The sequence below is a fragment of the Giraffa tippelskirchi genome, chromosome 1, assembly GCF_054371585.1.
Source record: "Giraffa tippelskirchi isolate mGirTip1 chromosome 1, T2T-mGirTip1v1.2.pri, whole genome shotgun sequence".
Taxonomy (NCBI): Eukaryota; Metazoa; Chordata; class Mammalia; order Artiodactyla; family Giraffidae; genus Giraffa; species Giraffa tippelskirchi.
The window spans coordinates 162,431,727-162,459,427 of NC_137275.1; the positions used below are offsets into that span (position 1 = coordinate 162,431,727).

At 44.9% G+C, this 27,701-nt stretch overlaps 1 protein-coding gene across 4 annotated transcripts in view; it reads right to left on the reverse strand.

Annotated features, from left to right (window-relative positions):
• DMRT1 (doublesex and mab-3 related transcription factor 1) overlaps positions 1–27,701 on the reverse strand; it is a 97,772-nt gene that overhangs the window by 55,313 nt on the left and 14,758 nt on the right. For 2 of the 4 annotated variants that reach the window (XM_081504078.1, XM_081504071.1), the window contains exon 3: positions 5,189–5,472. In XM_081504078.1, the coding sequence (XP_081360204.1) occupies positions 5,189–5,472 (284 nt within the window). The remainder of the gene's footprint in view (positions 1–5,188; positions 5,473–27,701) is intronic. The other 2 variants (XM_081504062.1, XM_081504055.1) reach the window with 1 other exon arrangement.

Consider the following 27,701-nt stretch of genomic DNA (forward strand, 5'->3'; position numbering starts at 1 on the left):
TTTCCAGACGCACAGGCCCATGGCTGCCCCACACATGCCCTGGTTGACAGGTTTTCTCTTGCAGGAGGAGGAATATGACGTAAAGGTCCAAGAAAGCCGGGTTTACTGTTTCTCCTTGAATGAGAAGAATCTAATGAGGGATTGTTTCAGAAGAGAAAATAACAAATGTGGCTAAGACCAGACAGTCCATTTAAGGGAAAGTTCATAGTAGAGGCAATGTGACCCCAAACGTGGGGAAGCCTGACATCTTCACGTCACTGGCTTAAAACTTCCAGTGGTCTGAAATGACTTTTATGTTCAAACAGAAGATTCTCCAAGGCTGGTCTTCTGAACTAGGAAGCCCAAGCCCCGTATCCCCAGTGTCCCAGAAAGCAGGATCTACTTGAGGTGCATGTGAGAGAGTCTCACAAAGACGCTGGACTAACGTAAGGGCATTCACAGGGCCGAGATAAAGAGACAGGAAAAGATCTCGAAGGAGGTTGAGACAACTGCCAAAGACAGCATATGGAAGACCCTGAAGAACTCTGCTGCTGTCATGGTGACACATTGCTGGTACCTGGTTCCCAGACTCTCTCTCGACTTCAGACCAGGACAACTTTTTAAAACAGGGGTGGGAAAGACAGGGGTAGAGCCTCCAGCTTCTTGTATTGCTGGGGAAGGGCATTTACAGAAAAAAAAAAAAAGAATCCTCATTACACTAAAAAAAAAGTTGGAAGGGGAAGGTCTCAATAAAAACAATTGAATAATTTAGCTGTTAGAGAAACCTCCTTGTCTCAGTTTTCCTCATTTCTTTGTAAACCAGCACAGGCAACAGCCTGCATTCAAGACAGTGAACCACAAAATACATTTCCAGTAAAATAAAGAACAAGTGACACCAGTTGTCCACCATTGGTATCTAAACCGAATAATGCACTAAGAACATAAATTACATCTGGAGGTATTTAGGGGGAAGAAAAATGTCGGTATCAATATTTTTCTACAAAATGACTGTCTAATCTAGAAATCCTAAAATAAGCACCTATAAAATTATTAGAATTACAGAGTTCACACAAGTGGCCTGATACAAAATAAATACACCACATCAGCAGAGTATCAACAGAAATGTATGTCTCTGTAATCCCCCTTTTAAAAATCAAATTAGGGTGGTTAGCTCTAATACCCTAAGGCAAACACCACATCTAATTCCTTTTTCCTGAGGAAAGAAATTACATGTTTTAAACTGAAACTGGTCCTACTGATTCCTCTTCTGTGTGCTTGAAAATGCTGTAAGTTTTTTTTCCAGAAGAAAAAGACTTTCAGTGTCTGCTCACCAACAAACAGTGGCCAAATTCCACTTCACTCTAAAAAGAGAAGCCAGGGAAGTGGGTGATGGGACTGGAGTGGAAGCCCAGTGGATCACAGGAGTGTTTGCAGAGAGAGCACCTCACCCAGAGAAAGAAGGCCCAGGATTGGGGTTGTGTTCCTCAGGGAGCCACTTCCTCTTTCTTAGCCAGTCAACCAGGAGTCTGATGTGACCAGATGCACATTATCCCAGGGGCTTGATAGCGCAACTTATAGGCCTGAGGTGGGCACACAATTGATCTGAATTCTCCTATTTCATCTTCACAACTGAAGTAGATTTAGCATTCTATTACCTTCTCCTTGATATACTGTTCTCTTAAGTTTAGAAATTTCAAACATTAATGGCTTAATTAATGGTTAATTATAATTGTCTCCCTGGGAATGGGAGCCAGGTTTAAGCCTTGGCTTGCTATCCCTCACCCCCACGTCTGGCCCTCCTGGGAGACCCCGAGGACACAGAAGTGGAGGCGCTGCAACTGTGCCCACACTGCACATGCTCCAGAAGCATTTTTGAGCTGACAGGTTGTTCTGATGTTGAACCACACTAATAAAAAGAGGAGGCAGTGTGAAAACCAGGGCCCCTGGCAGGCTGCTGGATACAGGATGGAGAACACAGCAGGCAGGCAGCAGTCAAAAAAGGCGCCTTTTACAGGTGCCCTGCTGGCTCCTCCAGCCCATAGCAGGCAAGTGCTGAAGGGCTATCCCAGTAAAACCCACAAGGGGGCGCCTTTCTCTGTGCACCAAGGCCTAGCCGTCCCATTGATTTCCTGCCTGCCTGTGTCTGTTTCAAACTCAGGGCTACACAGACGATTCCCCATTCTCATATACCAGGTGATAACAGCCTTTCCCCAAGACCTACTTCTCGACTTTTTGTCCATTTGGTTCAGCGGTAGATCCCTGGCAAAGACTGGGACCTCAATGCATCATTATTTCATAATCGAATGCAATCCAGTGAGGTGGATAATCATAAACAGATGACCGCATCTTAAGACTGAGCCCCAAAGAACCACCAGAAGGAAGGAGTCACCTCTGCTGCCATGTGACCACACGCCAACTGTTCCTGAAACCCGAGTCTCTCTCTGGTGGTACAAGCTTCTGAAAAGCTAATCCAGGGGGCGCCAGCCATGGGGACTGCAAGGAGAGCCCAGATACAGCTCAGAGTCCTCCCATATTTATTTCTGCTCGCGTGATATGCACCTCTCCCTTGTCAACCTGGTACAACATGTTTATTTAAAAGGTAATGTTGCCGTGGAGGAGTGCACCAGGCAATAAACAGCTTTTGCAGGCAATTAAATGCAGAAGTGAAATTGAGCTGCTGGTCAGTGGAACCAGCCATTCATCGTGAGTTTGTTCCAGTGTCACAAATGTTATTCCTGTTTCACAACAGGACAGGAACCCCGTGATTGGGCCACAAATCTCCAGTGGCTGGAGGCAGACCCGGAGAGATTAAAGCAGCTCTTGGCATGAGCACAGGGCATCACCAAGGAAGAGTCCTGGGATGTTGGCCCTGGAGAATGCTTTAGCTTTTTTTAAAATAGTCTTTTCACTGAGTAGGTGTTCAATAATTACTTGTGACTTGCATGACTTTATAGGGAGACTTATAGGAAGTCTCAACTCTACAATGAAAAGTCAATGATTTCTTTTAGTAAATAATTCAGGACCCTCCCCACTAATTTCTAAGAAATCTCGCTTTAAAAAATGATGACAATCTCCACTAGAATTGATCTTTTCTAGGAACCAGAAAGGAGTTCTTTGTTCTGAAAACATTTCACACTGTTCCCCACAAACACACTGATACACAAAGCAGCAAGGGAAGGAAGGTAACATCAAAGTTACTGCTCCAGTGAAGAGTGAGGAGGAAAGTCAGATCTTAGCAAGAGAGAGTCAAGATAGCAGATGGTGGAGATGTTGCTTAAGTTTCAGGCCTTTCAGGTGGAGCCAGAGTCAGACCAAGGGGGAAGGTCCAGTGAGGGAGACCAGCTCTGTGCCCTCCAGGTACAGCTGTGGGACACCTTCCACAAGGGAGACAGGAAAGCATGGCTACAACGAGGAGAGGACCACCGCACCGTCTCCCCTCTACCAGGAATGGCCAAGGCACTGTCCACAAAGCTGAGTCAGGGCACCCTCCCAACACAACAGGAACAGCCAGGTGGGCAGAGGCTCTGCCCCAGATCACCACTCCCTACACCCCTGCCATAGTGACTTGGTGAAAAAGTGAGCTATTCATTTCCTATCCCTTGAACACTGGTTATAAGTATTACTGCTAGGTGTTTCTATTGAATTAATGCTTCCTTATAACATATATGGGGCTTTGCTGGTGGCTCAGCAGTAAAGAACTGGCGTACAATGCAGGAGACCACCTGCAATGCAGGAGATGCTGGTTTGATTCCTGAGTCGAGAAGATGCCCTGGAGAAGGAAGTGGCAACCCACTCCAGTATTCTTGCCTGGAGAATCCCATGGACAGAGGAGCCTGGAGGGCTATAGTCCATGGTGCCGTGAAGAGTCAGACACGACTTAACGACTAAACAACGAACTAATTTGTTTAGCAACTAAACAAAAAGATACTTCCTCCTTTCTTAGAAGAGCATCTCTAACAGAAATCAACCTAAAACGTGTCCCAAATCATAAAACCCAACTGGCATTTTGAAAGGCCTGCAGGACTCTAGCCTGTGGATCTATAAATCACTGAATTTCCTTTACACTCACATCAGCTGTAAATTCTAACACCTTTTTTAAAAGTATGATTCTAAAAGTAAAACTCCTGAAAAATTTATGAAAATGAGTAGCCCAGAGGATTAAAGCTGACACATGACTATTACAAGGAAGTCAGATCCATAAGCCCAGTGTAAGAGTCCGAAAAAGAGGTGAAGTGAGTATCAACAACTTCTCCACACCAACAAATGCAAAATGGAACAGAATTGATCAGAAGAAAATGTCAATGCACATTTTTTAGAAGTGGGTATAAAAGGGTCAAAGACTTACCCTAAACTCCCCAAATACATATACCTCGGTGTGCTGGAATCAATGTGGAAAGCCCACACACAGCAAACGCACCCAAAATGAGAACAATTCTCGCAGAATTGGTATTCTACAGGTGGAGGGGGGATTTTGAGGCGCTGATTCTAAGTGCTTATGCGTGCACATTCTCACAACATGCTAATCCAGCCTGGGAATGCTTTGCTTTCTAGGCCTTGAATATGACGCTGACAAACTGGCATGAGAGAAATGGTGAAAACCGAGAAGCAGAATAGCGCTGAATAAATGTCCCGATAATGCAAAATGCTTTGTTTTACCCCAAATATTAAAAGCTCTTGGTTGCACACTATTTCAGAAACACATACTTAGTGTATGTAAGACTGACCTTCACTCCCAGATAAAAATGCTCTCAAGTTGGCCCAGCACAGCAGTGACCTAGTTCTTCTCTCACCTTTCTTCCAGGCAAACATACAGATCATTTTGCGTCTCCCTTCCAGGATGCAAACGCCACCACGGTTACTCCCACCCAGAAGGCTGAGTCCAGTATTCTCTAAGCTGCTCTAAAGAGTGAGGGCAAGGCTGGAGGAGGTGAGGCCTCACACATAAGCCACTTATGAAACTGATTCTGGCCCACTGGGTGTTTACACAAAGTGACACTGAAGTATGAGAAAGTAAAATTTCAAAATGCAAACAAATGCACGTATATTTCTTTACAATTCCTTTCGGTCAACGTCTGCAGTTAAATGATGTTATGGGTAGAGTGGAAACTTTCTACACGTTTTGCATAATGGCACACACGTGTGCTGGTTTGGGTGTATGTGTATGTGTGTGGTGTCAAACATCCAGTTCGCTCTCTGGGTAACAACCTACCTGCCACTGGTTTCCTGTCTGACCAGGCACATAAGGTGATGGGAGGCTCCGGAGGCTGTTCTTCACAGGGGAGCCCCCAAGGGGATTTCCCATGTCCCCAGAAGAGGGGTCAGCAGCCAAGGCCATGGAGTACTGCGGGTAGTTGTACAGATTGTTGTAATACGGAAACAGAGACGGCTGGTAAAAGCTGCTGTAGTAGGTGGAGTCGGAAACGAGGTCAGGTGTGTTCTCCACATGCCCTCTGCTGGTGACAGCAGGAATATCCTGGATGACCATCCGTCCCTCTAGAAAGAGAGAAAACAACATATCAGTTTCAGGACCACAAAATTCTACCTGTACACCTTGCCAACATACGGCCTCTTTCCTCATGATCCACAGAGCTTCAGAGCAAGGCTTGCGGCTTGCCCTGTGGCCAGAAAACAGGAGAGTTTCGAAGGCTGGAGTAACTCGGGCAGCACAGCTGACAGACACTGGTTATTATTTTTACTGAGAATGCCAAAAATATTTCAGGCAGGGGTCATTTTAATTACATAAAGCCTGACCAGGTCTAACTTCTACAGAGAAATTTCCAACCCTAATGTCAAGAAATTAGAGATCAAATCTAGCTAAGTTGGCTATCTCCAAGTCTTGCAACAAAATTAATTGTACTTCACTTTAAATAAAGTATAAATCTAGATGCCTTTTCTATGTGTCTGTCCACACCAGTATGTTTGAAGGCAAAGCAAGAGGCTAAGAGTTTAAGCAAACACTGGTTTCTTTCACCTCCTTCCAAATGATCATTCTTTATCCTTCCCAAGTCTGGATAATGGTATAGACCTGGGAGACAAACTTCTGTAAAAGGTCAGTTAGTGTCTATTTTAGACTTTGAGGCCATTCTGTTGTGGAACGTACAGGCTGCTGGGTGCTTGCACTGCAATAAAACTTTATTCACCAATACAGGCAACAGGCCCAACTGACCCACAGGCTGAAGTTTGCAGCACAGGGTCTAGATGTTAAACCGTCAATTCCAATCAACAACTGAATGGACTCCTAAGTCATCTCTCCAACGACTTTTTATTAAACAATGTTCTAAGTGTTGGCCAGGTGCCTGAAATGGTTACAGGGTATTAGGCTGCCCCTGCCCACATGGAATCTACAGTTTATGATAAATGATGGGATTACAAACTATAACAAGAACTCTCATGCAGAAATACCTATGAACATTTATGCAATCTCAAAGGCTAGAAAGATGACACACAGCCTAGGAAAGGAACTATAGAGACTGCCATTAAATAAAAACAAAAACTACACTTGAGTTTCACTTTAAAAGAGGAGCAGGGGACTTCCCTGGTGGCCCAGTGGCTAAGATTCCATATTCCCAATGCAGGGGACATAGGTTTGATCCCTGGTCAGGGAACTAGATGCCACATGTCACAACTAAGAGTTTGCATGTCACAACTAAATATTTCACATGCTGCAATTAAAAGATTCCATGTGCCATAACTATTATCTGGCACATCCAAATAAATAAATACAGGAATAGAAAATTGGTGAAAATGAGAAAAACAGGTTTTCCTGGTGGCTCAGTGGTAAAGAATTACCTGCCAATGCAGGAGATGCAAGAGACATGGGTTTGATCCCTGGGTCGGGAAGATCCCCTGGAGGAGGAAATGGCAACCTGATTCAGTCTTCTTGCCTGGGAAATCCTATGGACAGAGGAGCCTGGCGGGCTACAGTCCATGGTGTCTTTGAGTCAGACATGACTGAGCATGAGCACAAGAAAAAGAGAAAACCGAAGACAGGGCATCAAGGACACAGGGATGGAGGCAGGAAATGTGGGGGACTTTGCGGTGATGCACCAGCCCTTGAGGTGAAGAATTGGGTGTGAAAAGGGCAAGAGAGGGCCAGGGTGACAGGTGGGCTGCAGATAGGCGAGGGGGAGCCTGAGACGGCTCTCTCAGCTCTCACCAGGGTGTGGTGGAAACCACTGAGGGTTTCTGAGCAAAGGAGCACAGAGCTGCACTTTGGGGTGATTCAGCTGGACAGCAGTTCTCAAGACAAGTGAAGGGAAGACAAGCCAGAGGCAGGAGAGCTGGCAGGGAGCCGCTGAAGTAGTCAGGGAGAGACACAACAGCTTGCAAATAATAGCAGGGGAAGGCTGTGCCAGGGACCCGGGGCCGGCGGGGTGGGGGGGGGAGGATGCAACAGAACTCAGGACCAAGGGGCGTCAAGAACTGGGACACAGGAGAAGAGGAAGAGCAGGAGGCCCAGGCGGCAGCGGAGACCGAGGGTAAGTTCTGCTTCGTCACAGGGCCCGGGGGGCAAACACATGGGGAGATTAGTGAGGATGAGAAGCCTGGCATTGCACTCATGGCAGAGGCTGAGATTTGGGAGTCACCATTCAGAGATGCGGACTGCATCTGGGGAGAGCAGGAGGAAGGTGTAGGGAAGAGTATGTTACGGAAGGAGAAAAGAGCACCAAGGCCAGAACCCTGGAGGACAGAGGAGAGAACGTAATGTCACAGATGACAAAGTCGACAGGGACCAAGGAGGGCAGGCCACTGTGCCCACCGCTGCTAGGAGATCAAGCAAAATTAGTTCTGGAAAAGCTCCACAGACGGCTGGGCCTTTAGGGCCTTGTGGTTTTAGCACAGTGAGAGAAGAAAATGCCTGCAAGAGATAAAGAGCAAGCGAGCTCTGTGAATATGGTGAGGAGCCTTCTCTCTGGTAGGAAGGGACACCCAGCGAGAGGCACACCCCACCCCACCCCACCCCCGCTCCCTGTGCATCCTCGTGCTGAGCACACTGCCAGATACAGGGGGGTAAGGATCTGCAGCAAGGATCAATGGACAGGTTTTTTTTTCCAAGTAGCCTAGCATCAAAATAAATATGAGAAGAGACCAGAAGCCCCAAGGAGTAATGAGATGTTATTTCATTTTTAAAACACAGAGAAGGGTTGAGCACATGCAGGCAGGGGGAAGTTCATGAAGAGAAATTCCCAAGACTAGTAACACGTGGTCCAGAGGAGGTGCTCAGAAAGTGTCATCTGGCTGAACGAGGGGAAGGCATAACTAAACGTGCACTCTCTGGAAGGTTCGGGAGAGAGCTACAACAAAATGTATTTTCACAGCCTCATTTTACAGTCAGCACTGAAGTCTCTTCTCTGCTAGGACACCAAACTCGTTCACCGCAGGCTCCTGGCGATGCTTCGCCAGGGCCACCATCTCAACATCTCTTGCCTTCCTCTCTCCTCATCTTCCCAACTAAGGAGATAAGGTCTAATCCCATTATTCTACTCCAGTCTGGAGAAGGCACGTGCCCTTCTCACCTCCTGAACTTCCCTCGGTCCTTTCTCTTATTTTAAACACAGTTTAGTGGCAAATATGTGGTTTTCAGTATCTAGTTCTTTTGTTTTCAATGTCATGTCTTTACTGTTAAACTTTATTGTTAAAATCAATACAAGTTTGGCAAAAAATGATAAACGATATGGTTACTTAAAAAAAGGAACAAATGACATTCTTACCATCCAGTCATAAGCGTTAGCGGGACATCCATACACAATCTCATAGGCATTTAAGAAGGCATTTCAGATGCTCATCCCTATCTCTGGAGTGAAAAACACTGGGTACCCCCAGGGCCTGCCCTTGAAAACCAAGCTTCTTGATAAAGAAAACAAAATATAATAGGAAGTAAAGAATTAAACAGAAACCCAAAGACACCAGCACACTCAGATCAAGGCACAGGTTCAAGAATTTCTACATCATAACCCTAGTCAGGACCTTTAATCAGGCCTAAGTTTATCCAGCAACAAAATGTTGTCAGTAATAGTCCTCAAGGTAACAAGAATGGCTTCAGCAAACTTCAGACTAAACCTCAAATAAAATGCTACAGCAGATCAAAGAAAGGATTTGTTTTGCTACAGACAACAGTAATTCATTAAAACACCATCACCTTTCCACTCATCATATTTTATTCCCTCTTTCAAAGTATACTGAGATTTAAGAATAAATTAAGACATATGTTGGAAAACTTTTGATTCATACCAATATTCACATAATAAAAATCACTTGAGCTTTATAAGAGTAAATGCCTAAATATTTTAGACTTAAAATGTTTAAACGCTCTTAAAAAGTGACATTTTAAAAAACACTGGGAAAGGGCACCCACGCCAGGGACATAAGGAACTACCAAATTCTGTATTTTATAAACCACCAAATTGTATTTTAAAGATTTAAATTAAAACTTTACTTAAAACAACAGCTTCATGCTTCTCAGCCTTGATGTGCACATTACCAGTAGGTGGGCATTTGCCAGGGCTGAAATAAACACCCAGGAAACTACATGTGTCTGATCCAGCGGTGCTCAGTGTGGGCCTCGAGTCAGCGACACAGGCACCACCTCGGAACTTATAGAGAAGAACATTCTCAGACCCACCCCAGACCCAAAGAATCAGAAATTCTGAGGGCTGGCCAAGCATCCTGAGTTTTAACAAAGCCTTCAATAGGTTCTGATACACTCAAAAGCTCAAGAACCACTGGTCTCATGATTCAAAGCAACTGCTCCATAAAATTTCCCTAAAAAAATGTGATCCCTGACTGGATGAATGTGACGGTGCTGTTGTTGTTTAGTCACTAAGTCGTGTCTGACTCTTTTATGACCCCACCATGGACCACATCCCGCCAGGTTCCTTTGTCCATAGGATTCTCTAGGCAAGAATACTGGAGTGGGTTGCCATGCCCTCCTCCAGGGGATCTTCCCAACCCTGGGACTGAACCCGAGTGTCCTGCTTGACAGGTGGCTTCTTTACCACTGAGCCACCTGGGAAGCCGCAACTGCTCTATAAACTTCCCTAAAAAAACAGTGACTCCTAACTGGATTATTGTGACAGTGCTGACTGGCTATCAAATGAGAGCATACAAATTAATTCCACTGAATAGAGAAGTTGGGCTACTACAGAAATCACTGCAGAGCTTGAATCACAAGCTGTAGGTGTTCTGTGTCTACTGCTGCCAGATAGCTCTAACTTTCATGGCCCACACCAGGGCTTTGACAAACTATACTATTCCTCATCAGGCTTCTGGATTATCAAGAGGAGCAGGCAGTGCAGAAATCATTTATTTTTGACCTTAAGGTGTATTCTGGTACTTATATTTGATTTTTTCATTAGTTATCACATAACAACCATGTCCAGGTGTTGCAAAAGGCACAAAGAAATATTCAAAATGTTTCATTTCTTCTTAAGAGTGAGTTATCTATTTGGGAAAGTTATGTGTTAGACCAAGAATCCTACAAACCAATAATCCAATGGCCACGATGACAGTATAGGCAGACGTCACCATCAGCAAAGATGGAGGTGATTCAGAGATGGTGGGGGCAGGGAGGCAATCAAGAGAGAACAGTGTCAACATGATCATGAAAGAGGAAAAGGGCAAGACATGTCCTTTTCCAGGGACACTGACCAGATAAGCCTGGCTGGAGGGCAGCATTCGTGTCAGGGGACAAGAGATGCTGAGGCTGGAAAGTTACTTAGGGACAAACTGTGGAAGGCCGTGTCTGTGAATCCAGACAAGGGCTTATGACTGCCCCTCAAGTTCCAAGGAGTTGATCAGTTTTCAGAGCAAGCTGTGCTTAGTCGCTCAGTCATGTCCAAGTCTTTGCAACCTCATGGACTGTAGGCTGCCCGACTCCTCTGTCCATGAAATTCTCCATGCAAGAATACTTGCAAGGGTTGCCTTCAAGGAGTGGGTTGCCATGCCCTCCTCCAGGGGATGTTCCCAACACAGGGATCAGAACCCAGGTCTCCCACATTGCAGGTGGATACTACAGCATCAGAGCCACAAGGGAAGTCCTTTTAGAGCAAAGGAATAACATAAAAATGTTTTAGGAAAGTTAATCTGGTCCAAGCACAAAAGATGAATTCAAAACAAGGAGGTAGAAGAACAGATTAGGCTAGAATAGTCTCTTCTGTGTATGTATGTGTACATGGTCTATAGACCAAAACGGGTAAGACTCTTTTAAACACTCCAGACCTGAAGAGGTAACTAAAAGGTTGCACAGGGAAGCTGCGGTAACAGGAAAAAGGAACCACATGAAGAACACTGGCATGTCTGCTGTTGTGGGAACTCCCTTCAAACAACTCGGTCACACTACTAACAACCTGTCACCCAAGGACCAGAGATACCCCCAGATCCCCTTCAGATCCTTGCTCCACTGCTGAGTGGAGCTTTACTCACGCCAGCCCAAGAAGGAATGTGCAGCCCTCGCCCAGGGTAAGAACACAACAGGATATGCCATCTCTCCAACCTGGTTACAGCAGAATTCTCCAGAGTTACCACAGACAGTCCTTCACCCCTGAGATGTTTTCAAAGTCACGCTAGTGAGTCAGGCTAAGTGTCACTAATAATTGATGATAAACACGAAAGATTCCCAATTTATAAGCCACAAAATGTACAAACTAAGCATACAAAATTTGAAATGGTATGTATGTATACACATGTATGTATATATATTCAAAGAGTGGTGTTCCTTGTACAAACTCGTAACAGGCTACTCCTATTTTCTAAATCTCAGAAAGAAATAAAAAAAGCAGTAAACGTTGACAGTTGGCTCTATACACCCGAGCTGAATGCACTGATTTGTATCAGGCCCCCTGACTGCGGCTGTGACTTCATCCTGTCACACACACACTGTGACAGGGACTGGAAACTGCACAGCCACTCTGACTAACTGCGAAGGCCAGAGCAGTATACTGAGAAAGAAATATCTGAGTCTGCTGAAAACTCTTAAGCTGATCTCCCTCTTTGTTATTCTAGAATACAAACTGGCCAAGGTGACTTACCAACTGTATTCATAATAATAGACAACACAATGGCCTTGTTTCAAGAAAATGGGGTCGTTTCCTTAACCAGTGGTGCTTTATAGGAATTATCAACCCCTATGTCTTCTGCCAAGATGCAAACATGAAAGCATGAAGCCAGTTGTCTTAAGTGTTGTTACTTATGACTGGTAGAGTCCTAATGTGTGCTGTAAGGAAGAAAGATCAGCAGGTGTGGATTCTACAGCTAGGAAAGCAAGCAGGCCTGGTGAAGCACGTCTTCTGGAAAAATGACCAGCAGCAATCGGCCAACAGAGATGCTGCAGACAGGCTGCCTACAGACCTGATGTCTTCTCACTGCATTGCTCCCATTTACAGCGCTGTATATTTATCTACCATCCACACATCCAGTTCTTTGATAAGGCTTCCCATTCCCACTGCTACTTTTTTTTTTGCACTAACATATGCAGCATGAAATATGATTCACTCCTTCCTGAAAGATCAATACCCACACATGATATATACCCTTATCGATCCTGCAGTGTTATATGCTGGTCTCCGGGCCCATGGCATATTAATGGTAGTTAACCAGTAATTCATTTTAAGGTGTGTGAAGGCTTTTTCTCCCACTCTTGGCTAGTGTCAAGATTTCCAGAGTTGTTGCACTTTGAGTCCTTTATGTTCAAATCTGGAGCCATACTCCCTTTTCAAAGACAAAACCAAACCCCACCATTTTCTGTATGAAAGATCACAAAGGAAACCAAAGTTTATGATTCACAGCCATCTCACATAAGTGGTGGATTTATGTATACTGGGTTTTATTTTTCTTTACAATCCCATCCCTTGTGTGGTGCTTGTCCTACTGAGCTTCTGGTTTTAAGAGTTACCAACCAAGCAGAATTGTGCACTGCTAAGTCTATGATTTCAAAATTACCTGCCAGCCACTTTCATGTGCTGAGTGGTAGAAGGTACAGCAGAAGTACAAGTTGTTGCTCCATTTTTTTTTTTTTTTTTAAGGAACATTAGGTCTTAAGAAAAGACAAAGTTGTTTGATGACATGTCATAGAATCTGGAGGAGACAGCAGGGTGCCGCTTGCTGGAACAACATGGAACAATAAGGCTTCCCCCTGCCAACTCTTTGCAGCCCCATTAACTGTAGCCCTTCAGGCTTCTCTGTCTATGAGATTTTCCAGGCAGGAATACTGGAGTGGGTAGCCATTTCCTCCTCCAGGGGATCTTCCCAACCCAGGGATCAAACCTGTGTCTCCTGCATCTCCTATACTGACAGGTGGATTCTTTACCACTGAGCCACCTGGGTCCTCAGCTCCCTGTTTTTAGCAGTCTTTTCCACAAGGCAACCCAATGTCCAAACTAATCAGCTCCTGACACTGCTACACAGGGAAGAAAAGTTGGTCGGTGAGCTGATGCCTGGGCCCTCTGAAAGTGAAAGTTGCTCAGTCATGTCAGACTCTTTGCAACCCCTTAGACTATACATATACAGTCCATGGAATTATCCAGGCCAGAGTACTGGAGTGGGTAGCCTTTCCCTTCTCCAGGGGATCTCTCCAATGAAGGGATCGAACCCTGGTCTCTTTACCAGCTGAGCCACAAGGGAAGGCCTGGGCCCTCTGAGCACTCATCCAACTCCAAGAAGGAAAGCGCACAACGCAATCAAGGGAATGGGTGGATTTTCTGAGCTAAAGCAGAGCTGGTACAGAAGCCAGATGACTGAGACGGCAGCGGGCCTACTGTTCCCACCATTAAGTGGTGACTGTGACAGTGGACAAGGGGCATCACCATACCTGCCACCTTTCCCTGCTACTCATGTTCAGAGCAGTAAATTTACTGAGCACCTGTGTGTGTGAGGCAACCTGTCCAGCACTTAGAGAGACAAAGGATCTAGTCTTTGATGCTGGAGAGCCCAACCATAAGGGGAGGTTCCAAGACAGACACACACACAGGAGAGACTGACCAAGGCTCTGGGAAAGCACAGCAACTATGTGGCCAGGAGGGCGAGGTAAAATCCAGCCTTCAAAGCACAAGTTCTGCCGATGCCGGCTCACTAACGGCACTCTTGTCCACAGGACAGGGAAGACGCTACAGCCCACTTCTCTTTCCCAAGGAATGTTTTTTTGTGGTTTTTTTTGGTCATTTGGTCCTGGAGGAATCTGTCAAGGTCACTTTTCTTTGTAGAGTGAAAGCATTGCATAATAAAGTGAACCTGAAGTTGGTCTTTGAAGCCAGGAGCAGGCTTGGTTCAAAGGCCTGTGAAATGTCAATGTCAATGTGGGATGCAAAGGGATGGGGGGGGGGCAGGGAAATGGGGGGGGGACTGTTGGTCAAGACCAGATCAAAGGAACCAAGCAGGAGAGTGGGGAGAGAGAATACAAAGAGGGAGGGGGAATTCTGCTTCCAAGAAAGCTGCCACATTTGAAACACGCCTGAGGCCACTGGGGCCACTGAGAAGCTCTGTGAGGAACAAGCACACCCACTGTGTGCAGCAGCTCTAAGTGCTGGGTGGGGAGGCCCAGAATCTAAGCAAAAGCCAGCCCTGTCCTCTAGGAGTTTCCTCTCTGTGTAGAGAAGAGTGCAAGGCAGAATTTCAGAGATCAGAGGTTTCCATAGTAGAAGACATTTTTAAACAAAGGAGGAGAGAGTGAAGGTGAGAGAAAGGAATTCCAAGCAAAGAAAAGTATCTGGGATGTCAGAGCAGTCTGGAGAGCAGAGCAGGAGGAGCACAGGGTCCCAACAGGATGAGAACAAGGGCGCTGCCGAACAGCACAGAGTTCTGTAACTGAACATTTAACGGAGTTCAGACTCTCCTCCCAGGAAAAGTCCTAACTGGATCTGAAAAGACAGACACGTCAAGTGCAGGCCTGGCTATGTGGTCCTAGGGAGCAGCTGGTGGTGCGGCGGCAGTCCCCACCTCACACACCGGCACCTGCTAGTTCTCCCAGTCACGGTTTCTGTGCCCTGTTCCCTGCCTCCGCCCCTCTGTGGGGTGCTGCAGGATCCCCCGGATGCCCCGGGAGATGGTTCACCCTACAGGGGAGTCAGATATGGAGGAAATGCCATGTCTCTGGTGTTAATGTCTCGTGGCCATGAACATGTCTCATAGCCATGAAAGCGTATGTCATGGCCAAGAAAGAGGTGGTCTCTCTGAAGGCCAGACAGTCTGAGGCTCTGTCTGCACTGCCTGACACACCGGAGGCGGCGGCAGGGCCACAAACAGGCCAGCAGCAGGGCTCGTGCGGGAGTGGAGGAGGGAAGAAGAGGGAAGGTGCCCAGTGAGTTTCCTCTCCACCCAGGTCTCTCTTCTCAGAGCTATCTTACAGGGAACCCCTTTGTCCAGTCTTTTTAATATTTCTCACACTAAGAAAATTTTAAATCAGGAGCATTTTTGACTGACCGTGTCCACATATTTAGGTCTCCGCAGAAAAGGTCTGCTCTGAACTGTATTCCAACAGTTTAAAATGCAGGAGCTTCACATATCAGGGTCTTTTTCTCAGTGGGAAAGGTGCTAAACAGAGGGGTATCAGTTTTTTTCAGTTTGCTCAAGGCCAATCATAGCAAACACCCTCTTCCAACAACACAAGAGAAGACTCTACACATGGACATCACCAGATGGTCAACACCGAAATCAGATTGATTATATTCTTTGCAGCCAAAGATGGAGCAGCTCTATACAGTCAGCAAAAACAAGACCGGGAGCAGATTGTGGCTCAGATCATGAACTCCTTATTGCCAAATTCAGACTTAAATTGAAGAAAGTAGGGAAAACCACTAGACCATTCAGGTATGACCTAAATCAAATACCTTATGATTATACAGTGGAGGTGACAAATAGATTTAAGGGACTAGATCTGATAGACAGAGTGCCTGATGAACTATGGACAGAGGTTCGTGACATTGTACAGGAGACAGGGATCAAGACCATCCCCATGGAAGAGAAATGCAAAAAAGCAAAATGGCTGTCTGAGGAGGCCTTACAAATAGCTGGGAAAAGAAGAGAAGCAAAAAGCAAAGGAGAAAAGGAAAGATATTCCCGTCTGAATGCAGAGTTCCAAAGAATAGCAAGGAGAGATAAGAAAGCCTTCCTCAGTGATCAATGCAAAGAAACAGAGGAAAACAATAGAACTGGGAAAGCCTAGAGATCTCTCTTGTTGGAGAAGGCGATGGCACCCCACTCCAGTACTCTTGCCTGGAAAATCCCATGGACGGAGGAGCCTGGTAGTCTGCAGTCCATGGGGTCGCGAAGAGTCAGACAAGACTGAGCAACTTCACTTTCACTTTTCCCGTTCATGCACTGAAGAAGGAAATGGCAACCCACTCCAGTATTCTTGCCTGGAGAATCCCAGGAATGGCGGAGCCTGGTGGGCTGCTGTCTATGGGGTCGCACAGAGTCGGACACGACTGAAGCGACTTAGCAGCAGCAGCAGAGATCTCTTCAAGAAAATTAGAGATACCGAGGGAACATTTCATGCAAAGATGGGCTCGATAAAGGACAGAAATGGTATGGACCTAACAGAAGCAGAAGATATTAAGAAGAGGTGGCAAGAATCCACAGAAGAACTGTACAAAAAAGATCTTCACGGCCCAGATAATCAGGATGGTGTGATCAATCACCTAGAGCCAGACATCCTGGAATGTGAAGTCAAGTGGGCTTTAGAAAGCATCACTACAAACAACACTAGTGGAGGTGATGGAATTCCAGTTGAGCTATTTCAAAGATGATGCTGTGAAAGTGCTGCACTCGATATGCCAGCAAATCTGGAAAGCTCAGCAGTGGCCACAGGACTGGAAAAGGTCAGTTTTCATTCCAATCCCAAAGAAAGGCAATGCCAAAGAATGCTCAAACTACTGAATGTTTCAAGCCATCAAAAACAGCACCTTAACCAACTGCTAAGAAGAACTGGGTCCCAGGAATGGAATCTGCCTCCAAGCCAGCAGCTCTTTCCTGGGGCTGCACAGGGAAGGTGGAAGGGTAAAACCCTCAGGACCAGGCCACACCCCCAGGCTGGGGACCCAGGCATCAGAGCCCCAAGGTGATGGCAGCACCAGCAGGCGATAACTGTCTCAAACCCATTGGGGAGGGTGTTTTAGTGCCAAGCGTTCCCATCCTCACACATACAGTGGCAGCTCCAAAAACACAGTTGAGATCCCCTGCCCACGCCTCCTTTTCAAGGATCCATGAAGTCAAAAGTATTTCCACAATAATGTAAAGCTATTATTGGCCTTTTTTTACTGTGTTGACAGTTGCACTGATGATGCAGAAACAATGGTGGGGAAACTCCTAGTTTCTTAGCAGTAATCAAGGCAGTCCCACCAAGCTGTACTGAGAGTTACTGTATTCTTCATTGCTATGAAATAAAGTACTTTTAAATTACTATGTCAATTTTGCTTAAGATGCCCTTGATGAAACAGGAAAAAAATGATTAAATCTCTACCTTTCAGGGCATCTTCTTCATGTAGTGTGACCAGGTGGGAAGGACTCATAAAGCACTTCTCCTGTTTTGCAATAATGCTGTCCTTGGAAAACGGTCTTGTGCAGATGTTTGAAAGAAGAGCCATGCTCACTGCTTTTTTTTTTTTAATGAAACATCATTTACTTGGAAGAATGACTGATGACAAACTACGGTTACTGAGACTTGGGTATTTGGCAGACATTTTCTTTAAAATGAAAAAAAGTGAGCCTATCACTTCAAGGAAAACAACTGGCAGTATTTATTGCCAAAATGTTGAGTTTTCAAGTAAAACTCAGAACTCTGGAAAACTTACATCCAACATTTTCCACTGACAGCTTCCCAAACTTAAAGGCTCTTTTGACAAAAATCAACAGTAATATTTAAGGAGTGGGATTTTCTGATACTTTGCAATAAAAATGTCAACATTTGGGAGATCTGTATAATTCAGTGAACTAATATTTTCCAAATGACCAATGCATGACACTACAAAATAATGCATGGTTGACATATCCATTTACAGTGTAAGATGGATTTTAATTTAACTGAGTACAGAAAACTCATTAGCATGGCTTCAGATCTACACTGCAACTAATCTTTAAGAAATTATCACTTGTCAAGTTTTGGTCTAGTATCAAAGAATAGTCACAGTGATCTCAAAAGGTTATTCAAACACTTTTCTCCCTTTTCCAACTATTTATTTATGCGAAGCTGAACTGTCCTAATGTATTTCAATCAAAACAACAGATTGAACTAAATACATATGGCAATCCAGCTGTGTTCTATTAATAAGCCAGACATATAAAAGATATTTGTAAATATGTGAACAAGACCACCCTCCCTCACTAATCTGCTTTGGAAAATAGTTATTTTTCATTAAAATGTTACTTATATTAATTTTAAAAGAATTAACAAATGTATTCTTGGTTTTTGAGTTTTAGTTTCTAATTCAATAAATATCACTAGATATAATCCACATAAACAAAAGCTCATAAACAAAACCTCTTTGAATGTCCTTGAGAATTTTTTAAGAGTCTAAGAATTTTGAGAACCTCCATATCACAGGAGGATGGATTTCAGAGCAACTGGAATCAGTGCCTCCTCCTGAGCTGCTTAGATAGCAGTCAGCAAGCAGGAAAGGCCCAACTGGGCGCACTTCACTTTACACCTTAACTGGGGATATTTCTTTGAGTGACACAGCCATTCACCACCACGTGGGGCAGCAGGCAGCAGAGCTTTGGGCTGAGAGCACCGAACCAGGCTCTCAGGTCCAACTTTTGATCAGATCTGGAATCCACAGCCTGGGACCTTGCATCAGTAACTTAGCCTATACAAAACACATAACATGGGTGAACACTGCTACTTACACCACAGAGTGCAGAGAAAGGCTCAGTGCTTGATAAACGTTAGCTGTTGTTGTTACCACAATCACAACACATTGAGAGCATCTCTTGGCCACCATGTAGTCTGCCCGAGAAAAGCACCCTTGCTCTCAACGCTCATCTTCAGGGACCCCAGGAGGGCCGGGCTGCACCCAGCGGGGCTTCCTGAGCACAAATGAACTTGGAAAGGAGCAGAGTCCTGGGCTCCTGCCCTCTCTGAGGTCAGACAGTAGCCTTGAGTGCAGTCAGTGTGGTATCACTCCCCTAAGTCATAATCAGGAAACGTGGAACAGCCTGTTTCTCCCACAAGGCAGTCATGACAGGGCTATATCAAACGTCAGACACAAACCTGGCACCTGGAAAGCAAACAACCCCTCCACTTGTGTACCTGCTACGAGCGGGTAGCATCTCTACTGAATGAGACAAAACCAGCAGGTGGAGAACTGCTGACCTGCCTTCCCTTCTGCCAGGCCCATCTCTTCATGTATCGAATTCTGCTTTTGAGAAGCTTAGCAACTACGGTGCTTCCCTTAAATAAGACGGGGATTTTATTTATTTGGGGGGACTGCTGCCATTCCAGGACTGAACTTTTAGCTCGCTATAAAGTTAGTGTGCTATTCAATGTTCATTCCAGGCAGGCTGTGGGGCTGTGTATTCTCTGCCACCCCCAGAAGGCCATTATCTGTAATTGCCCATTACCATGTGTAATTATTTCTCCTGGCATGGTCTACGACCTCCAGGGCTGCAGGCGGGTACAGTTAACTGCTCCCTCTTACCAAATCTGTGAAGGAACTTTTACTGACCCTCCGTACACTGAATGGTATATTCCAAAGCCGACACAAGACCCTTTTACAGGCAAACCTATCTCAAATCACGAACATTCAGATCCCCTCCAGATGTCCCTTTCCCACCTCCATGGAGTTTTCCCTCCCCTCAAATAACAAGAAAATAAAGCACAATCAACTCTTCATTATGTTGGGGCTGATAAACCCAAACTGGGAATTATCTAGAGTCCTTTATCCTCCCTTCTCTTGAATTTGGCTGCTTGATTGTATCATGCTTTTTAAAGACTACTGGGAGAAGGTGGAGATAGTGGAGGGTGGAGAGACAGACAGGGTGAAACCTAAAATTTTAATTCAATATATATGTTCCCACTTCCAGTGTTTTTTGAGTAGGAGGAGGAACTATGTTCAAATCAGTGATTAAGATGATATTTGGGGATTCCAGGTGCATTTAAAGTATTAATTCTAGAACTGACATTTGGTGACACAGCCCAAAATGTCACCTTATATTTACCTCACTTTTCAACATTAGCAGGGAAAGAGGAGAGGGGTGGGGGATTACTGGCTGTACATGCAGATGCCAAAATACTCCACCATCTCTGGCATTTCTATGTCTTTTCTGCTGCAACACTCAGGTGTGAGGGTGTGAGACATACTCTAGGATTATAACTTTCATGCACAAAAAGCTAGGAAGGAAGCCTCCCCATCTTTGTAATGGTCACTAACTACAACTGCACCCAAGATCATCCACAGAATCTCCACAATGGATACAACCCTTCAACTGTGCCGTTCTGATTTTCATTCTGTCTTTCCTTCCTTTTCAATAAAACTCCTCTGAAATAAAAAGAAAGAGACTCTAAAAATAAATATTTGTCCAACCTTTCAACCATGAATTTTACCAAAGCCAGATAGGGGAACCACAGAGAATTAAACCTAACATTTTGCAGCAAATCTGACAACAGGGAAGGTATAGGAAGGAAATGTTATCCTTCGTTTTAATACCTGGAGAAGCTCAAGTGGCAAGTCTAAGGATGTGTATGCAGTTGACAGCAGGACCCCATGACACCTCATAATTCACCACCAGGCTGTGTCACTGAGGGAAAAGGAAGCCACTTAGATGTGATCAATGAATACCTTCAGCTAAGACATCTGTTGCTACTGACCATTTCCTGAAGAAAAATACAAATGACCACTAAGTATTCACATGCTGGCCTGAAGGTGCATCAAACACCAAAGTCAAGACAGACTCCACATACAGAGGTCAGGGAGATGACCTTTCCACGGGGAGATGTCAGGCCGGGCAGGGGCTGAGATTGATGATTTGGTTCAAGGGCACGTCATAGCCAAAACCCCTGACCTGTGGCTCTTCTAACTCATCCCTGGAGCAGCTTGCTCCAGCCCTGGGGTCCTGGTTCAGCTCTACTGCTGTGGCCTCGTGGCCAGCTGCCGCCAACACAACTGTGTGGAGCTGATCTCAAACCAGGTACACAAGCCACTATATACCAAGTAAAGTGACTGCCCCCAAGCTCTGCCGTCTCTTCACAGTTAACTGCTCCACCAAACATGTCACTGACCACAGGGATAAGAAGGCACAGCAAAAAGTGTCAAACTTGTGATGGTGCCTGCCTCCCCATGCAGGGGTCAGAACCCGAATCCCCAGCCCCTGTATAGTCAGAGAAAACTCTGCCAACCAGGTCTCCCAAGTGAGGCTTCAACTGAGACAATGCCTTTCCTGAGGGGTGAGAGGCAGAAACCCATGGCTTCTGAGACTGGCAGAAGCCAACAGCTGAAGGGCCATGAGGGCTCTGAAAACTTGGGATATATACATATATGTGTGTCATACATATGTATACACACGTGTGTGTCTACATAACGTGTGTACATCTATGTATCAATCAACATCCTAACTGCAAATAAAATAAAATCTCATCTGAAATAAATGATGACTAATAGCCAATCTGGGCCTGTCAACCAAAATGTTATCATGACAACTAAGAGACAGCATGAGTGAACCAGCTGTATCAGTGACCAACTCCTTACACCTACAGTCACTCTGGCATCATGTGCATCTTCATCTTCCAGATCCAGGACCTGTGTTGTGCAGATTTTGTCCATCTGGGTCTCTGGAAATCTAACATGCTCTCAGAAACTGCATTGCACAGAAAGGTCACCGGTATCAAAACCATTTGGCAATTCTCCAAATAAATACAGAAGCAGGAACTCTCTGCGTGGGTACAGCCCATGGCATGGTAGGAGGACTACATAAACTGTAGAACAGGGGGCCCATATCTGCGGCAAAGCAGTCAGCCAACTCTGTGGGCAGCACCGGGTATCATCAGAGGCTGCGTCAACCACCAGCCTCATTCGTGCTTCTCAAGGTTTATTCCATCACAAAACCAATACAGGACTGACAAGTCAGAGAATAAAGATGTCTTCTACTCAACAATAAAGCAAGAGCAATTATCTGAACCCAGCCAACAAAAAGCATATACTCCTATGAACACACCAGTTTTGAGATGAAATTGTCTGCCCCCACTCCCCACACCCAGAAAGGAGACAGCAACACAGGCAGAGCCTGGAGACTCACCTGAGGCTTGTCTTCTGTCCCTGGACTAGACCCAGCCCAGAAGTAGCAGTAAAGTTGACCTGAGCAGAAACTACAGGGCTGGAACTAAAAGGATTTCAGAGCTAAAGAGCTGAACTTACTGAAAAGACCGCTGCGGATGCTGTCAGGGAAAGACTCACCAAAAAGTCAACCACAGAGGCGGTGACAGATGCTCTCCCATACAAGTTGAGCAGGCACAGGCATTTGTACCAGGAAGCCAACTTGTGAGGGAAAGCTCTCAAAAACTCAAATGTTGCATTCATTCATTCCTTCCTTCTAGACCAACTGGGTGCTCAACGGTTTCATTCTAAAGCAGGAAAGGTCATTTTGTCATAACATTACCATATGCAGGTAACTCACCTTAGGTTCAGGTGAGTCTGAAACGAGGAAGCCCAACAACCACTCAGAATGTGTAGGACTTTATTTATTGCAAGTCAAAATACAGACTGCAGACATGCATTAATAACGAAAATAAAAAATATGTAGACAAGGGGGAAAGACAAATAGCACAACAGGAATACAACACCCTAAGAAAAACTAAGAAAATAGTAAGCGACAGATTATTAAATTTGCAGGGACTGAAGACACCAAAATAGGGAGGAGAAACAAAGTCACTGCAGATTAAATATGGAGAGCTTTAAGCCAATTACAAAAGATCAAAGAGAACAAGAGAGGGGAGGAGTAGCTTTACAAGTAACCGAGATAGGAGACCTTGGGAGAAATACGACCAGGGTAAAATCATTACAGTTTACAGTGAAAGTCATCTAGGGATGGCTCCAGAGAGAAATTCACTAGAGGTGCTCCTGAGAGAAGAGCATGGGTACAGCAAGCAAAGAGCTCTTTATTTTCAAAAGGCACACAACTCCGGAGGGTTGTTTCTTTCTGTGCAGAACCATGACTAGAACTGGCAAGGTGAAGAATGCAACCGAAAAATGCTGGTGGCTTGAGCCATATTCTGGATTCCATGCCATCCATCTGTGGCTAGGAGCCTCTGTGTGGTCTGCATTCCATGGCCCCATGGGCCAAATGGAGAGGCAACTGCTGTGGAATTAGCAGAAAGGGTATCTCTGAAACTCACTTGACACTTTATCACCCGCCAAAAAAATCTGATCTGCCCCCTTTGAATAAGGTCAACTTCTCCCAAAGCCTCAACGCTTATTAATTATCCTAGATTTTAACCAAGAACAGCAGAGTCAAGAGCTGCTCACATGAACGATGTTAACTTTTAACTGTAACGTCTCACTGGTGGAATAATCTGTCATTTACATACATTTTCAGTGGCTACCAAGAAAAACTCGATGAGGCTGCCACCTGAAAAGAGCTGGCTGTAGCTCAGAAAGGTGCCCTATACACGGAGGAACACGGAGACCTGAGTAAACTCAGGTCTTGAGTCCAGGTCTAGTGTCTTCTTGCACTGATGGGAAAAACTAGCTCTTCACCCTGATTCTGAGTAGTTAATTCTCTGTATTTTTGTTTGTTTGTTTAGCAAATACATTGGATGCCATTTAATATCAGAGTCAGAAAGTCAAGAAAATACATAGTACTGACAAGGAATGACCACTACAACTCGCATTTAAGATCAGGGGTAATGCCTGATTTATCAAATTTTCTTTCTTACCAGGGATTCTACACATCACCATATAACTGTGAGGCTGGTTAAAGCCTATGGAATAACTGAAAATACAAAATGAGAAGATGTAGTATATTAATAATGTAGCACTTACTGAGAAAATACATCTCAAGCCAAAAAAAAAAAAAAGAGAGAAGCTCTGGACATCAACTATCTTGCTTACCATTGTACCTGGATATAAACTGCTCACCTAGCTTAGTAACCCGGCTACCTAGTGCGTCCCAAATTACTATCATGACCAGAGTAAGGGAGCTCAGTACAGGCCATGAGCATGGGCTGCGAGTTAGGCTCAGGCTGGAATCCCAACTCCACTACTTAAAATATGTGTGACCTTAAGCATGGTATTGAATCTGTTTCTTTATAAGTAGAAAAAATAGTTCCTATTTTACAAAGTTGTTGTAGAGATTAAATGAGAATATAAATAACAAAGCAGCTAAGACCATACCTGGCATGAGGCAGACACTCAGTAAATGAGGGCTCACAGTACTGTAATCATTATTATCTCCTTTGAAAACATGATGCCAGAGTTGGGAATTCAACAGATTACACACCCAGGCGGCAAAGGATAAAGCACTGCCTGTTTTCTCCCTTTACACTTAGGAATCAGAAAACATTATTCACAGTCGTGCATGGATCCTCAGTTTGAGAAACACCCCTTATTCCTGCCATGCCAGCTTCTGGCAACACAAACTAATGTGAGAATTACATTTCTTTGCATAATCACCCTTTCTATGCTCTGTTTCTTCAGTCCTACCCAATTTTCCCTTGCTCCTAGATGCAAGCTTTTGCTGCCTGTCAAACTCCTCTCCGTTGCTATAAATAATCTCTCTCCCTCTTTTATATTACCTTTCAAATATTTATAGACTGTTATTCTCCTTCTCTCCAAGCCATACATCATTTTTGTTGCCCTTCCCCTGGATTCTCTCTAGTTTATCTACATCTTTTAGAAAAAAACAAACCCCAGGTGCTTCATGATGAAAACAGCACACCCAAAGCTAACAGCCCTGAGCCAATAAGGCCCCTTATTCAAAAGCCACCCGCAAATTCTTTGATGTGCTTCTTCTTCCTTTTCCCCTGTAACTCCTAATTCCATCTCTCAGATAAAAACATGGGAGAGCCCAATAGGGAGGTAACTACCACCCTTATCCGGTGGATGTCAGGGCTCCACGAGGCAGCAGCGACAGGGTGGGGTGCCCTGGGACAGCTGCAGACACACTCGAACTTGTTAATGAGAAATTATGCCTAGTACATGTCGCTCCGACTGGTGAATTCCTTCCTCTTCCACTGCGTTAGAAATGAAGGTGTTAGAATCGTGTCCTTGGGACTCCTCTTCCCTCCCTGGCCAGGTCTGTATCAACGTGCCTGCTTCTTCATTCGACAGGTAGGGTCCAAGGTCTGAATCATGTTACTTCTGTCCAAACTGAGAGGGGCAGCAAGATAGAGGAGGTGCTCTACCTGTTTTGCTGAAGGTAACTTCCTTCTACTCAAGTCCTGGGTATCGGTGTGGTTCTCCAACAGTCTCTACTCCCTTTAAAAAGGGTGCGAGATGGCTAACACTAAAGACAAGTGTCAGTACAACTAAGAAAACAAAGACAAAAAAGCAAAGCCAAGAAAAGAAGGAGAACGCTTACTCAGACTTCACTGTGTGAACATTAAGATGGACGCGTCTCAAGAGACTCCTGGTTGCTGGTGTACGGGCTGGGCTGGAGGAACTATGAGGGGTTATATACGCCTCACCCAGAGACACAATTCACATGTCAGCTCATGGAGCTAGGTTTTTGAAGAAAAAAAACCAAAAAACAACAACAACAAAAAAAACCAGTTTATGGCTATAGGGTGGATCATATCCGGCCTCATTCTTCTGTTCCTCATTGTAATATCTGAAACTTGAGTTTGATGGCCTGTTTCTGTACTTTGTTGTGGTTTACCAAGTTTTACATCAAAATCTTAATTGAGCACCACACTGATTCTGTGAGATAAACTGGGAGGCATTATTATTAATATTTTATCTATTTCACAAATAAGAAAACAGACCACTCAGAGAAATAAATGAACTGCTCAAAATCAGAAAGGCTGCGTAACAGGCAAGTCTTTGGACCCGAGATCTTGTGTTCTTTCACCAACAAGGAGCCTCCTCCCCAGGCATCAGTACAGTTATCCAGGTAAAAGCAAAACTCTGTTTCCCGGTATCTTCACCTTGAAGACCTCTGATCAAGCCTCTACTACCACATACCATTCTCTCAGAGGGAAATCTGGCACTAATAGACTGGTTAGTCTGTTAACTAATCTGACACTAATCTGGAAATTGCTAAATAACAACTAGCCCTCACCCTGGGGGAAGCACAACCCCAAACATGTATCAACCAAAGCAGCAGTAAAAGCATTTTGAAAGAGTCTATGGGTAAGATGCACTCTAATTTCATGTAACTTTGGTAAGGACAAGATTAGCCTCCAGCAGCCTGGATTATCTGAACAGACAAGTGAATCCCATTCCGCAGTCATGGCTGTGCTGACTTATTATACACCAGACAGTAATATTGGAATCTGTCGACCACGGCTCCAGACGTGAATGTAAAATGGTTCAATCACTGGAACCCTTAGCTTAACTTGAGCTCTGCCCATGGTTACACTGAAATGAGGGTATTAACCGAAGTTAGAAGAGTGTGAAGAACATGTCAAGTGCATCTGCTCCACCATAGGGACATTTCTATTTGGCTCTGATCTGCTGATGGGGAACCAGACGAGCCACAGGCTCCTCCACTCGTCCAGAGTGCAGTGACCAGGGCCAATCCTCGGGCTCCTGGCCTCTTCAGTCTGCCCCCAGCTGTCTCAGCTAGTCTCCTGGCTTGAAATACCAAATAGTGTGTTTGGGGGAAGGGATTGCAACTCATATCACAAAGGGCCAATTCCATAATAAATGAGGAACTCTCAGATAAGGAATTCAATTAAGAAATGGACAAACGACACACAGATGGCTCACAGAAAAAATACAAATGATTTTGTAACATATGGAAAAATGTTCAATATCACTAACAAAGGAAAGAGGAAATATAAACTATATCAACTATATTTGTTTTCTACTGCTGTGTGACAAACTGCCTCAAATTTAGCAGCTTAAAACAATGCAAATGCATTATTCTTACAGTTTTGTCAGCCCATAGTCTGACCCAGGTCTCTCCAGGCTGAAATCAAGGTGTTAACAGGTCTGTGTTTCCCTGCTGAGTCAGAATGATGGAAGAATTCAGTTTCCTGTGGTTGTAGGACTGAAATCCTGTTTCTTCATTGGCTGTCAGCTAAGGGTTGTTCCAAGATTCTAGAGAACTCCTGAAATCTTTGCCTTGGCACCCCCTTCCTCCATCTTCAAAGCCATAAACAGTGGTCAAGTCTTTTCCTGACTTTGAAACTTCCTGGCATCTTCTGTTGTGGCATCTCTGGTGCAGCCAAGAAAGGTTCTCCACTTCCAAGGATTCAGGCATTAGAATGGGCCCACCTGGAATCTGGGGTCACCACCCCGCTTGCAGACCAATGAATTAATCACATCTGCAAAGTCCCTTTTGCTCTGAAGTACACTTCACCAGCCCCCGGGACAGGGGTGAGGACCTCTCTGGGGGGCTATTATTCTTCTGACCATCCCACACGTACCAAACTTTCAGACTAGTAAAACCCCATAGAACCTAGCACTGCCAATGCCATGGCAGCTTCTCTCTGGAGGGAGTGCTGCGGGTGACATCTACCAAAATTACATGTTAACTTGCCCTCAAAATAGTCCTCCTGTCCCACCATTTCTTTCCGGCTCTACTATCACCACCCTGGTACAAGCAGCACTCCTTTGCCTGGGCAGCTGCACAGTCTTCATGTG